Source organism: Colius striatus, chromosome 4 (assembly GCF_028858725.1).
Source record: "Colius striatus isolate bColStr4 chromosome 4, bColStr4.1.hap1, whole genome shotgun sequence".
Classification (NCBI taxonomy): domain Eukaryota; kingdom Metazoa; phylum Chordata; class Aves; order Coliiformes; family Coliidae; genus Colius; species Colius striatus.
Window position 1 is genome coordinate 5075230 of NC_084762.1, and position 14856 is coordinate 5090085.

The 14856-nt window shown below is 46.0% G+C and overlaps 1 protein-coding gene and 1 long non-coding RNA gene across 4 annotated transcripts in view; one reads left to right on the forward strand and one right to left on the reverse strand.

Annotated features, from left to right (window-relative positions):
- The window catches only part of PHACTR1 (phosphatase and actin regulator 1), a 278346-nt gene that overhangs the window by 248908 nt on the left and 14582 nt on the right, over nt 1–14856 (forward strand). The window contains exons 10-11 of the mRNA XM_061994544.1: nt 8666–8721; nt 13201–13262. Coding sequence (XP_061850528.1) covers nt 8666–8721; nt 13201–13262 — 118 coding nt within the window. The remainder of the gene's footprint in view (nt 1–8665; nt 8722–13200; nt 13263–14856) is intronic.
- LOC133625274 (uncharacterized) lies at nt 657–13878 on the reverse strand. 3 transcript variants are annotated; one of them, XR_009818583.1, is made up of 3 exons: nt 13719–13878; nt 3826–3930; nt 657–3410 (listed from the first exon to the last, which is right to left on the reverse strand). It is a non-coding gene; the product is annotated as an uncharacterized LOC133625274 (long non-coding RNA). The 3 variants fall into 3 exon arrangements; XR_009818582.1 differs by lacking the exon at nt 13719–13878 and adding an exon at nt 5294–5461; XR_009818584.1 differs by lacking the exon at nt 13719–13878 and adding an exon at nt 5294–5461 and having other exon boundaries at nt 3640–3930.

The following is a 14856-nucleotide window of genomic DNA, read 5'->3' on the forward strand; positions in this document are numbered from 1 at the left end:
AACCTCTTTGTCAGGTGACAGAGGGGGTCTGGGCCCCTGCCTCTAGTCTGTTGGTTGGCAGAAGGGTCCACAGGATGAATCAGGAAGCCTTTCAGCAGCAGAAGAGCAGGAACACATTTGCAAATAGATTAACTGGTCTACAGATCTTCCAAATGCAAGGTTACACCTCAAAAAAGAGGAGAAGATGACAGGAGAAGCCTCTAGATACTCGTCCTTAGAGAAAAAGAACATTGTGTTTAACTAGAAAAGAAGTAACTTACTATGAGGACCAAGGCAAATGATGTTTCTAAGGTTTAGCATAGACATTTTTCCTTCCAAAATGCATCTTAAAAGACTTGTGGCTGTATATTTGTTCCCAGGCACAAAGTTACTTTAAAGAGGTTTTAAAACCAACTAGACCCAATAATGCCTGTAGATAGCAAGTTTATCTGTTCAGCTCAGATTGATTTTTGTAGCAGCGTTTCATTCAAGTAGTTCATGGATTGACCTTGAGCTGTGAATTATGCTCTCTTTAGCTTTGTGAAATGAGCTTTCAGTTCAATATTACTACCTTTGGAGGAGCAAGTGTCTTCTCACAATGCTGTACAGACAACAGAAGGACAATCACTAACATTTTAGAACATTTTTTTCCTTTATTACAATGGGTCCTAAGATCCATCTGTGTTTTCTGGCGTGCTTCAGACTTTCAACCAGCATTTAGTACATTTTTCCCTCTGGATTTCTAGTACTCAGAAATATCCCATTTTTATTGTTCTGAAAAGATATTCTCAAATTAGATCCATAGTAAATCCCCTCCTCTAAAAAAGATTGTTCTTTGTTTCCTGCTGCAGTTGTTGGATGTTTTGTTCTTGGGATTAAGGGTAAGAGATTTGAGAATTAATGCTGCAAAGCTCATGTGGTGTTATGTTAATTCTCTTTTCTTAAAATCATTAAGCTTGCATGGTGGTATTTTCTGTGAACAGGCAGCATTTGGTAAGAGGTTTGATGTTAATGAAACGGTACAATAATGAGACAGAGGAGGCTCCATTTTAGAGCTTGAGGTGTGAGGCATGAGCTTGCATGATCTTGTGATCTTCCACGTACCAGTAAGCATTTTGCGGTTGAAAAGGGGGCCAAAATTTGGATTTGTGTATCTAGCACGACCTGGCTTTATCTTTAGAAAAGAATAACAAGTTAAGTCACTCAAGAAAAATGCAAGTGTCTGCGTTGTAATACTGTAGCCTAATGAAAGACAGGACTTGGGTATGTCATTATTCACACTGTTTCTACTGAGAGTCATAGGACTATATCCAGTCATTCCTTTCTTTCTTTTAACAAAACACACAGTTTGTGGCCCGAGGTGATTCTGCTTCCTTTGGGTATTTTAAAGAAATGGATTCTGGACACGATAGGCAAGGCTTTTACTTTATGGAGACATAATGAATTGCCTCCATCTCCATTTTGAATATGATTCTCTTTTCCCAGGAGACCTAATCTAGGCAGGCTGTTCTTTCTTGGGGAGCTTGTAACTTTCCCTAGAGTAAATGTGAATCATAATAAATCCATCCCTGGGTCAGCTGAAACAGAAAAGGCTGCATTACTTGTGCTGCGAGTCAGGGATGGATTCACACGGGCCACAGACATGGCAAAACAAATCGGTCAGGTTTAGAGTTACAAACAAAGGGCCAGCTTGGTTATGTTTTCCACCATCCACAGACGCTTGAGCAAGCAGAAAATGTGCTGATTAGTTTTCCTAAGGAGCCTCACCACAATCTAGACCAGGCGGAGCTTTAAAGTTTATATCGAAGCTGTTTCCCAACACAAAACCAAGTCTGGGGTAAGCATAAATTTGGGAGATGGTAAAAGACTGCTTGGAGCCTAAATTAAAATCTGAATAATCTGATTTTCCTGCAGAGCCCAGCTGGATAGGTGGCTGCAGATGTATTATGGGAACTGTTGCTGGGTTGGTTCACGTGCCACACTGCTCTGTGCTTCTTGCAGCACATTGGGAAGAACTACTGATCTCCAGTATTGCCTCTCTCCTCCAGGACAGGAGACTGTGGCAGGGAACTGTTGTGGGGCAGTCCAGGGAACAAACTGAGCTGCTGAGGCAGCAGAAGTACCTTGTCAGTTAAGGCACCATCAGGAAGTACTTAGATCTTCAACTGATGCTTACTAGTATTTCCATTTTCACCAAAAGCAAATGCTTCCTACCAGAATTGTCTGACTAGTTCTCATCTAAACTCTGTCTCAGTGGTGTTTCACCCATTTTCCCAGGGATGAACAGGGAGCTCTGCCTGCTTTGGTCCATTCTGCTCATTGCCACAGGCTTCTTTATAGCTGCAGAAGCACCACCATCTCCCAAGAGCTGAATTTTCAAGTCAAGAGGGAAGTGAAGAGCAGTCATTACACGGTAGCTGAATCGTGGCAAACGCTCCTTATGGTTTTATTGCCTTAATTTCTCAGGAAAAGGCATTTTAGGGTATGTTATCATGACCAGGAGACTTGTCACACAGGAAAGAGAGCTTAAAGGAAGAGATAATGTATCCTACAAATTAGCCAACATCTTAATGGAGTCTTGTACAGGGCTTTTAATGGTGTAAAACTCCAGCATTTCCTTCTTTGGGTACAGATTTTCTGTTTAATATGCCTTCAGTTTAGTCATCTATTGATAAAACTGTATTTAATCCCATTTTATAAATCCTGTTTGGAGATAGTTCTCTGTAGACTCTGAAGTTGAGCTGGCAATGTCTGGGCTGATACTTCAGAGCAAGTGAACCTCCAGGCTTGCAAATATTTTTTGCTCTTTGTGCAGTGACAGAAAGGGAGGGAGGTTAGCCCTCTGCTAACAGTTCACTCACAGAAGCAAACACAAGATTTTCTCCCTTCACTTTACTCTCTCAATTTTCTGTACTTGGCTTGGGAGTGCAAAAAGCCCCTGGTAGGCTGTACATCAATATTGCTTTGCTATCAGCATTATTATTGGGAAAAACAAGTTAAACTAAGCAACAGTAGGACTCTTTACTCCCCCTGTTTTTTCCTCATGTTGAGTTCTATAGCTGGTGGAAATCAGCATAGTTCTGCTGGCTTCAGCTGTGCTCGTGTGTGACAACTCAAGAGCAGTGTGACAAGTAGTTCTTTTTAGCAGCTGGCTTCTCATGTTCCCAACTCAGCTTTACTCCTCTCTTACAGCACTCTCTAGGGTGTTATGAACCCAGTTGTAACTCAGTGAAAAGATTTCCGTCTCCAGAATAAATCCAGGAGTTGCTCCAGAGGCTCAGAAGTTAGTTGACCATCAGAGTGGCTTCAGTCATTAGGATCAGCTGTGTGAGCATGGCTGAGCTCAGAGGTGTTTTGGTGATGCTCTGGACACCTCACCAAAATGCTGTGTGCCCTGTTGTGACCATCTGTGACCCGTTTGCCCGTCAGTCCTAGAATCAAAGAGTCATTATGGTTGGAAAAGGCCTTTAAGATCATAAAGTCCAACCACTAACCTCATACTGCCAAACCCATCACTGAACTAAACCATGTCCTTCAGCACCTCATCTATGCATCCCTTGAATATCTCCAGGGATGGTGACTCCAGCACCTCCCTGGGCAGCCCGTTCCAATGCTTAACAACCCTCCTGGTGAAAAGTTCTTCCTAATGTCTAAACCTACCCTGGTGCAACTTGAGCCCATTTCTCCGTGTTCTATCATTCGTTACTGGAGAGATGGACCACCATCTCACTACAACTCCCCTTCAGGTACAGTGATCATATGTCCTCTCAGTCTCCTCTTCTCCAGGCTAAACATCTCCATCTGTCTCAGGCACTCTTCATCAGACTTGTTTTCTAGACCCCTCACCAGCTTTGTTGTCTGTCTCTGGACACACTCCAGCACCTCCATGTCCTTCTTGTAGCGAGGGGTCCAGAACTGGATCCAGTATCCGTGGTGTGGTCTCACCAGTGCCTAGTACAAGGGGACAAAACACCTGAGTTCTGCCTTTTCTATCTGCAAAGATTTAGAGTTAATAACCCTGGGAAATATACAGGACATCATTTTCCAGCAAGCCTTGTACAATATCCAGCCGTTATACTTACAGGTGACCCTATACTAAGCTGTTAAATTTGATTGTCCTCTGGGCAGAGGCAGAGATGAATTCCTGGCACCCAGAAAACGCATATCCAGCACCATCTTGTTCACATACCCACGAGCTGGATGGCAGTAACCAGCCCTTTTCTTAGACATCATGCACAACAAAACAAGAGAGGAAGAAGAGAAAACCCATGACTCCTGGTTGGAGCCAGCCTAGGCAGCCAGGAATGCCTTGCCTCAAAAGTGCTACCAGACAAAAAGGCTGCAAGAACCGGACCCTCAGCCTCGCAACCTGGTCACTGTCCAGCAAACCCTCTGGCTGTGGCCACACAGCAGAGCAGGGTAAGCATCACAGTGTGGGCGCTTCGTTTAAGTGTTTGGTGTTGTCTGGGGACATGTACAGACAGATTTTTTTACTTATTTTATTGCTCCTGGAGAATGCTGCCACATGGAACAGAAACTTCCCATTCTGATTTCTCAGTTTGCTGGCCAAGCTCCAAACAGTAGCATCCAGCAGTGAAAATACTGCCTTTCTTTCCTCTGGTTCCCTGAAGAGATTACAGCCCCACCAGACAGTACTTTAGGTCTACAGTAATTGATTTTGCATGATTCTCCCTCCTGCCCCCAAAACTCCTACTCATCCACTGTGACGTGCCCATCCCCAGAGTGAATTAAAGACAAAAAATCAGACAGAACTCCCCCCCAGACAGTGTCCTTAGAAGGAGCTGCTGGGCTCTGCTGCAGCTCTAGCACAAGGAGCGTGGTGCGTTTTCATCATGTGGGGAATTAACTCCGACCATCGGTCTGCTGTCAAATTTGTCTTGGTAAATGCGAGCAAATTGTTTTCTTTTTCACTGACAATTTCATTTGGCTCTTATCTTTTCAGTGAAATCCTAGCAAAGCTTTCTTTATGTCACCATAAATCTTAGGAAGGTTTTCTCTGTAGGAGATCCTCAGTCGGTGTGTTTCCAAACCTCTGTTAACGATATTGCGAAACCAGATGAAGGATCAACCAGCCGATGCATTGCAAAGCACAAGTTGCACAAACCAAACCTCCCAGTCTCTTTGAATGCCTGAAGCAAAGCTGCACCAATTGCACAGTGAAGGCCAAGAGTGTTCACACAAGAGATGGAGATAACAGAAAGCGCTGGTAAAGGTTGTTACTTTAAGGCCCGAGTTGCTTGTTCCTTGGTCAGACACCTGTGCTCGTACAGCTCCATGAAACAGCCAGAGTTACCTTTCGGATCGATGTACATCCCACCTGATTCTTCCAGCTTTCTCAGGCAGATCTGTTCTTTGGCATTCCACCCGGCTCCTTCCTTATCTCCGTTTTCTCCTGTTTATTCTGATTGTGCTGCTAATGAGACACTTGTTTCCCGACCTCTGGCCTCTTGATGGCCTCATGCAGCCCCTGTGTTGTTAAATGAAATCAGGCACAGCAGCAATCCAGCAATCAAGCAGCTGAAATCAGCTTCTGCAAGCTAGGTGGGCTTCATTAATGCTTTGTTGTTGTGGGCAGCACAGGAGGGGAGGTGGAGGAGGGGAAGTGTCACGCCTGGTGTTTGCCAAGATCAGAGGGGCACACGGGTAGATGGTACCCTGAAATGTGGTGTGAAAGAAGCCCGAGTCTTTGCAGCCATGGTAACAAGGCAGAAGCTGCTTTCGTTTCCTGCTTTACAGGGTCTGTAACTGGTATCAAGGTTTTTGAAGATGGTAATGTTAAACAGCTGCTTAACATCTGGCAAACCTGCAAGTTCAGAGGCAAGAAGGAACAAACTAAAATTAGGCTGTTCTGAGGAGCTGGGGGAGCTGTTTGTAAAGCCCAAAGATAGTTTGGGAGCAGGAGTCTCGCTGTAGCAGCAAGAGATGAAATGGAAAGAGCTAGAGACCAAGAGGTAATTGTGAGAGCTTGGAGGGGAAGGGGCTGGGTGTGTTTGAGTAAACTCAACAGGGAGAGACTCGTAATAAGGGAGCAGGAACAGGCTCAGTCAGTCCAAAAGGGTGATGGAAATGGGGATGTAAGAGCAGATCATGGAGATGAAGCAGACACTGATACTAGAGGCCAGGAACCTCCCCAGCTTTCTACTCATTACCTTCTTCATCCTCCAGCTGTGCTTCACTGCTTGTATTTTAAGGACTGACTATGGTTTCATTCCACTTCAAGGGTACCTTATCTTTTCCTACTGTTTAAGTCTTGCTATTAAAAATATTTGGGTTGTTAAAGAGTCCAAAAGAGATGGACGACCCATGGTGCAGATAGCTTCAGATCTCTAGACTGCACCTCTCAAAAGTGACATGGCTTTTTCTGCCATGTAAGCACATTGCTTGAAAATGGTGGTCGTTATTTAGGCAAGGAGCACTCTGCAGCCTGAAAAGGGTGGATAATGAGATCTGTAAAATCATTTGGTGCTCGATGAGGAATACAGGTGGTGTTGGCTGACCTTCACTAGGGGACCTACCAGGCAACGTGGGGAAGAATCTCACGGTCTCTCTTTGAGCAGCACAAGATGCAGTAGAGGAAATCTCTGTCCTCTTGTGTGGAAGCAATGACACAGTGAAGTGAAAGCTGCTACTTCATGGCAGGTACCCCAGTAAACAGATGGAAGACTTGGTTTGTTTCATAAATCACCTGCATAGATAGATAAAACTTCTGCCTTTTGTTAGAAACGCTCCAGTGTGAACTGTTCTTGACAGGACTGCTAGCTGAGTCCTTCAATCCCTGTTTTCTTGGCAAGGGAAGGACTTCTTTGGGAACATTCTCTTCAGAATAATTTCTGCTTTTACTTGTTGTGTGGTGTCTGTTTCTATAGAAGTAGCAGCATGCTGGATGGCTGGAGCCCATCCTTAACATCCCTCTGATGCATCCACTGGAGAAGGTCTCACGGGGCAGTGGATTAGAAACGTTGGGTAACTCAATTCCTGCAGGGCTAAGAGTGTCAACATTTTCATTCTCATGTGGTGCTAGTTCGAATTGCTTCATAGTGCTAAGCTGAGGTCTCCCAAGTCTCGGGAGGTTTCCAAACCCACTTGGACACGTTCCTGTGCCCCCTGATCCAGGGGAACCTGCTTTAGCAGGGGGTTGGGCTGGATGAGCTCTGCAGGGCCCTTGTCAGCCCCACTATTCTGGGATTCTGTGATTAGCAACAGCGACTGTATCTAGCAGCAAGCATTTGAATAGCACTTTCTGTCTTCAAAGTGCTTTGCAAACATCTTTATCTCTGAATTAAGGATGAATTTTTGTCGCTTTCAACACTTTTTCAATGAGATAAGCGTTCAATCTGCCATGAGAGAGAGACAAAGCCAATGACTCCACGTTCTCCACTTGAATAGGGCCACGATGCTGGTTTGCTTTTGGAGCATAAAGTGGTCCTAAAGGATGCATGGCTGATATCATCTCTGGTGGTGGTTATCTTCAGGCTGTGTGAAATCAGGTGCCTGTAGGGCTTCTGCCCTTCACGCAGCTGGTGTAGGGACTGAGGTTCTGCACTTCAGCCCTGCGTAGTGTGAGGGGCAGGGACATTGAACCGGTGCACGTGGGAGCTTCTGGCTCTGGCAAAAGCTGGGGATGTGTGTGCATCTGTGGGCAGCAGCTGAGCCCCTGTGTCCTGAGGAGTCTGTATCAGACATGTCCATTTGGATGAGGGGAGAAATACTCGCAGAAGCTGAAGCCATGCAACTGGAGGTCATGCCACGTTTCCTATCAGTATTCCATACCTCACAGGAGGAACTGGTGATCAGACTGACAGAGACTGGGGCCCCAAGATGGGGACATGTCTGACTGATCACATCTAAGGAAGAGGAGGCTCTGTCCTGTCACTGGCATCACTGACAAAACTCGCATTGACTCAGAGGAGAGCATGAGGAGACCCAACAGTGCTGACTTCTGATGTCATCTCTCTGGCTTACTTTGTTTTCCAAAGCCCTCTTTGTGCTGCTTTCCCTTGCTTTGTATTCTGAATATTCAGACCATTTCCGTGCTCTCGGGGTCCCCATTTGTAATTAGATTGCAGGTTTTGTGGCCCTGTTACATACAAGTTGACTAACAAGTCACGCTGACCCCTCACTGTAAGATTTAATAAAAGCCCCGAGAGGAGGAGGAGGGAAGCGAGGGTGTGGAGGAGGAGGGCTGCTATTGTTCTGCCCTCAGTGCTTCCAAACCATCCCTTGTTTTTTTTCTATGGACTGCCTGTGTGTTCAAACGCTGTTGGAACAAACAGGGCACAGTCAGGAGGCTGGTGAGAGGGCAGCGAGGGGGTTAGCTGTGTCTTAGCTGGAAACATTTGTGCGAGTCGAGCAGCAGACAGAGGAGGAAGGAAATTAAGTGGAGACATCTGTGTGGCTTAGCTTTCAGCAGCTCTGCCTGGGGTAGGGGTGGGAGAGTCATGCCTAAGATGACATAACGTATTTTGTCTTTCATGAGTTGAAAACAGAGGAAGCTGCGAGAGAGAAGCATGGTCTGTGTCACGCATGGTCCGGGCGTACCAAGTACATAATGGAGCGGTGGCGGTGCTTTCTGCGCTGCCTTTCACCCCCCAGAGTAACTCTGCGAGACAGAGAACTGAGGAGAATGTGATATGGTCCAAAAACTGATCTTGGACTTTTTTCGCAGACGACTGAGCCAGAGGCCGACAGCTGAAGAGTTGGAGCAGAGGAACATACTGAAACGTAAGTCCTCCTCCCGCTGCTGTTTAACCAGAAGCCGGCTAGTTTGGGTTGGTTTAGCTGTGTGGTGGGTGGGTTTGATGGAACAACTGTTGCTTATGTGCATCATTAACGACAGCAAAGTGCATCAGAAGTGCAAATAGCCCTGCCAGTCTGTAGCAACACCTAGAGCTGCAGAAACGATTCCTTAAGAACACTGAATTCACAAAAGTGAAAGGTCCTTGGGGGAAAACCCCTAGGCATTGGGTCTCTCTTGCAAGTCCTGTTCCAAACATGAGGGTCAGTCATTGTGAAAAGCCTGTATGTGGCTCTCACGCAGAGGAGCATCCCATTGTAAGTCAGTAAAGACATCAGGACATGATTTGTTTTCCTAAAGATCTTCACGGCAATGAACTAGACAGGTGGAGCCTTTATTCGATTGAAAAAGGAGCCAGCGTGACTTGGGATTATTCCCCTGAAATGTTCCCTTGAAACTCTTGAAAATCAGCCAAAAACTTGCTGGGAGATCTTCAGACTGTGAAGTGACGTTTTAAAGGGACAAAATACCCTTAGAGACTCTGATCTGAGTTAGTTACTAAGTCAGTAGACACATCCCACGAGCCTCGAGCAAAGCAGGGCTGGGTCTGGCATGAATCTCATGAATGAAGAGGGGAATTTTCATTGTCTGAAAATTAACAGAACTGATAGATTAAGTTCTTCAAAATCAAACTCCTGGCAAGTTAATGATAGTGTTAATGCTCAGCAGGGTCTATTCACCTGTGCACGTTGTTGCACGTGGCAGACAGAGACACGACTGTCAATGTAAAGAGGAGAAAGGACTGGACACAGAGTGATGTGGGTGAGCCTGAGGAGGCCAGAAAGGCTTTTTTGTTTGGGGTCATCCCCCTTTCGATAGCTGTACTCCTACCTTCCTCTCTTGACTGGGTGCTAGAGGAAATCAGGGACAGAACCTGGGGGATTTGGTGGCACATCCAGATGTGGTTGTATCTCAGAGCAGGGTAGCAGAAGAGCTGGAGGAGAGGAAACCTGCAATGTGACTGATGCCATGTTCAGGCGAGGAGGGACAGAGCCCAGTTCTCTGGGCAGCTCCTGTTGCCACCCCATGACTTAGGAACGTCATGCACCACCTGGCACTGTTACGTGAGCAGCAGCTACCACCCTGGCACTGGGGTGAGATGAAGGGTGTCAGGCAGCTGTTTTGGCAGCCAATGTTTGAACCAGCATCAACAGAGAGGCAGAATCTGCAGCACTGGTGCCTTGCAGAGATCCCTAAAGGTCGTGACACCGAGCACAGCAGTCACATACCGACCTGCAGATGTCTTACATTTGAGAGGGATTATCCCCTGAGTCACAGCACTTTCTTTTTGAATAGAATAAAGGCTCTTAAATGACACGGATGTGTTTGAAAATATTACCCAGAGTCCAGAACTACGTTGTATTTCCTGAATGGAATGTTTGTAGCTCGGTTTTCCTAAGCACAGAGCTGCCCCAAAACATGTGTGTCTGTAGACAAACAAGTTCCTAATTACAGGGAAAAGTAATGTGGTGTTTGCAAGGCATCCCAGCTTTTGGTGAAGCACAGTGGGGATGGAACAAAACACTGAAGTAGTTAATGGAAAAAAACCAAGAAAGCATCAATGCTCTGCCCTTAAGTCAATATAAATAGTGTCTGGTTTGTATATCACTTTCCCTGGATGTGTGAGAAGGAGAATTATAATGTATATAATGGAGCCTAGGAACAAGGAGGCACAGCAATGATAAAAAGAGTGTAAATTCTCTGTATAAGCAGGTGAAGCACTTTGCAAAAGCTCATTTCAGAGCTTTTTCCCCCCACATAGGGGGGAAAAGGAAACCCAGCAAGCTCTGCAGTAGCTTAAATGGGATTTCTGCAGGTAAGGCTGAGAGCTCCTTGATGCAAATGTCTGGAACTGTGTTGTTCCTGTAACATGTTTAACCCCATTATTGGCCATTCAGATGGGAAGAAATGAGGCAAAAGGCAGTTGGGCAGCCAGTCTTTATGCATGAAGTGATCACTTCTGAGCTCTGCTGCAACCATTATGAGGTCATCTTCATTGAATGACAAGGGCAAAGCATCCATTGCACAAGTTCTACAATTTGCTGGTGAGAACAGTAAGATTACAACAGCCAGAGCAAAGAAGCTGGTGCCTTGAAGGGTCCTTCACTGAAGTGTATCCAATTCACAGGCTCTTATTTAAGTGGAAGGCACGTAGTGAGAGAAGTCCAGACCTACAGGGTTAGTGTGAAGACTGAAGAACGCTTTTTGCGGCTAATACTTGCTGGCCAAGTTTATGAGGAAGGATGTCTCCATCCCCCTCATGCACCACCCCCGTGCTGCTTCTCAGATGAGTGCAGGTAGTTCAGTTCTCAGGCTGGCACATTCAGGGTTGCATAAATCCCTTACAAAGACGATAGTTAGTAGGCTCTGAACGTTTCAGACTATACTGGGGGGCACCTCACACTGGCACAGAAATCAGGCCTGAAAATCACACGTCCCCTCAACCCACCCACACGAACAGAGAAACAGAACATGTCCTGAACATGTAAGATAAAGTAAAGCAGCAGTTTTGTAGCTTCACAAGATTGACATGACTTAATTGACTTTAAAGAAATAGCTATAACAAAGTAATTTTCTGGTTCTGGTTCCTAATTCCCAGCTTTTACCTGATGGAGGTCTTTAGGCTGCCTGGCTATCTCTGAAGGTGAGTGGCTGGGCTGAAAAGTGAGGAGAAAAGACAGACATTGTATGCCAAGTACGAAAATGAATGGCCATAACTAAGGTTTATACACAGCTCCTCAGCTGTTTGCTGTTCTACCCTGGCTCTGTGTGGGCTGTTTGGTGGTGTGTGTTTCTGGCTTAATCTTACAAGGAGTTATTTGTGGCTCTGTTTCTGAAAGTGAGCATTTGCAGAGGAAGCTCCTCCAAATCTCAGATGGAAAGGGAGGAAGAAAATTTCTCAGAGGAGGAATTGCTAGAAGAGAATCTGGTACAGTAGGGACAGGAACCACTGAAAGAGGGAAAATATATTTATCAGTGCAGGTAGCAGCTGAGGGCCCTGGGCATGGTCAGTCTGGAGAAGAGGAGGCTGAGGGACACATGATCACTCTCTGAACTCCCTGACAGGAGGCTGTGGTGAGGTGGGGATGGGTCTCTTCTCTCAAGTAACACTCAGTAGAATGAGAGGAAATGGCCTCAAGTAGCTGCAGGGAGGGGGGTTAGATGGGAGATTGGGAAAACTTCTTCACTGAAAGATTTTTGAGCCCTGTCCCAGGCTGCCCAGGGAAGTGTTTGAGTCCCCATCCCTGGAGATGTTGCAAAGCCGTGTAGCTGAGGAGCTGAGGGACATGGTTCTGTGGTGGGCTCGGCAGTGTGATGGGAGCGGTTGGGCCCCATGAGCTTAAAGGTCTTTTCCAACCTATCTACGATTCTATTATCATTTTAAAAGCCACTTGTGCCCCCTGATATCTTCTGGGTTTTTTTACGGCAGCATCAGTTCCCTTCCGTTGGTAAAACGGCATTTAAATGGCAAGTTGTAAAACATCAGAATACTGCCTGGCTCTTTGTCCACTTTGGTGAAGGTTTCCCAGTTCTGCTGAAGTCAGTGAGCAGTTATGACAGACCTGTCAGCTCTATTGTCCTGAGCAGAAAAGATCTGGCTTCCAGCCTAGCCCTCCCAGCCCTTAAAGTGCATCAAGGAAGCACTGGAAACGGATCCTACGTGATTGAGGATCTGAGTACCCAGAAACTGGGGCTGTCACTGACTTTCAGTAAAGTTCAGTGCAGAAACAGGCGTGACAGCCAGCTCCTAAGTTGAGAGTTCGTGTACTCAGGTGTTATTGTCCTGTTGAGAGATAATGGTTGAGGCTTGCCCTGGTAAGAACTTGTAACGTTGAACTTTTGGCTTAATATTGCTTTTGTGCTCCAGTGTGATGCTGTGGGGGCTCACTGCTGGAAAGACATTCTCCTTACCTCTGCTCAGGTCATGGCAAGTTGCAGATTTTGCCTGGCACCCTTATTCTGATTTTTTTTCCAGTCTCTCCAAAGAGTAACTGTGAGAAATTATTCAGTAGATGGAGAAAAAAAAAGGCATGTGTTTCTCTTCCAACCATTGACCTTGCAGCCTCTCAGAATCCAACCCTATCTAGCTGAACCTCCGAGGCCACCAGGCCTGTGGGCAGGGAGATAAGGGTTTCTGAAGAGCTGGCTCCCTGCCTGGCCCTTCTGGAAAGCCACAAGCACGAGGAGGTGCCGAGGCAGGGAAAGGAAGGAGGCTGCAGGCGGCTTGCGAAGGGCGTGAAGCGGCGCGGTAGCTACGGATCAAGGACACTCGCTAACCCCAGAGGGACGTGCTGTGCATCAGAGAGGTCCTGAAACATCCAGATACTAATGGACAGGCTTGTTGTGTTGCCTGCCTTGTACGCCTGGTGAGTCCACAGCCTGAGATCCTTGTAAATCTTTTACAGCCCGGAATGAGCAAGAGGAGCAGGAGGAAAAGCGAGAGATCAAGAGAAGATTAACACGTAAGGTGAGCAGCAACTTTCATCCCATTTGTAACACTACTGTCACTGTCTCCCTGCTGCACAGTTGTTTGCCTTTTCCCTTTTCTGTCTTCAAAAGTAGAGCGTGAAAGCGGTTTTCAAAACAGTCTTTACAAGAAATCACCAGTGTTACAGGGTGTAAGTCCACAGAGAGTGAAGGCAACCACGTTGCAGGCTGTCGCTAGTAACGTTTGGAAAGAGGATTAAGTTAGATCTAGTCTTCCAGGAGCTTTGAACAGTGAAGGATAGAGAGGCTGCCATTGGTCTAACTCTGCTTCCTCTAAGTGTAATGGCTTCTGCAGCCATTGCAAAGAGAGCAAAGTTAAAACAGTGCTGATTGCATTTAAAGATTCCACTGGGAAAAAAAGCACAAAACTGAGAAAGAAGCTTTCTGGAAAGGGAGATTGTCACCCGAGGCAGTTAAACTAGAGACAGACACTCACAGAACGGTGTGGAGTGCAGGATCTTGTACTGGCAGAGAAGGATGAAGAAAACAGCGTTGTTTGGTTTTGGTTTTCCTCCCGTTTGAAAGTCGTTTGCTCTTAAAACTGAAGAACACTCATTTCAGACATTCAGTTCTGCAGCTGGTGTAGATGCCTACGGCTGCCCCAACATACAGAACCAACAACCCGTCCTGTTACTGCAGATAAACTTTTTCACCACTGACGTATTTCCTAAGTCCGGAGGTGGAGAAAGCCCCCTGAACACCCACGTGCTTGTGAAGCAGCTCCCTGTCTGTTTTTAGGTGACTTAGACTTTTTTACCTGGGTGATCACAAGTTTTCATGGTATAAATGATGACAAGAAAAGGGTTCTAAACATAGAAGGAAAGTGCTCTAATATATCTGGAAGGATTGAGAGAGCTGGGTTGCTTTCTTTTTAGTTAAAAATCCCATGCCTTGTTCTCAGCTCATGTAAATCAGTAAAGGTTCTCAGTCACTAACAGGGCAATACTGCTGTTGTCTGAGGGAGCAAAGATTGAGACCCAGAGAGCTGTAATATGACTTTTTAAACGCTTAAATTCCCAGCAACAATGGCAGGGACGGTCTTGCATCTCCTCGTGGCACTGCCTGTAAGAAAAGATCCTAACTGCATTGCAGATGTTTCACGGGACTTGAGCTCTGGCACGAAGGCCAGAAGTACCGTTTTACCAGACTTTCCGTTTCCCTGAAGGATAAACACATTCAGGAATCCAGTAGAAAAATTGATGCCATTTGATGAACAGCTGTAACAGAGAAAAAGCAAAGCTGTTCGTGCCCAATGTGCTGCCTAAGAAGTGAGGGTTTGTAACTCAGCCGGCATTACGGCCGTACAGTTCCCACACTCTGCTATTTTGTGGGAACAGAACAAAGCCCATGCCAATGCCTGTTGCAGGCAGAGGCAGATGTTTCTTCATTTATGAGTCTGGCGGCAACATGAGTCAGCACTGTTTGATTTTGGTCATCTTTCTGAGCTGTTGTGAACTGTTCTAGCGACACGTGTAATTGTAAAGAACCCACAGGCTTAACAACAAATGTGCTCTCACCTACCAAACTACTGTCGCAACAGCTCAGAAATCACCAGAGGAAAGAAGGGAATAAAG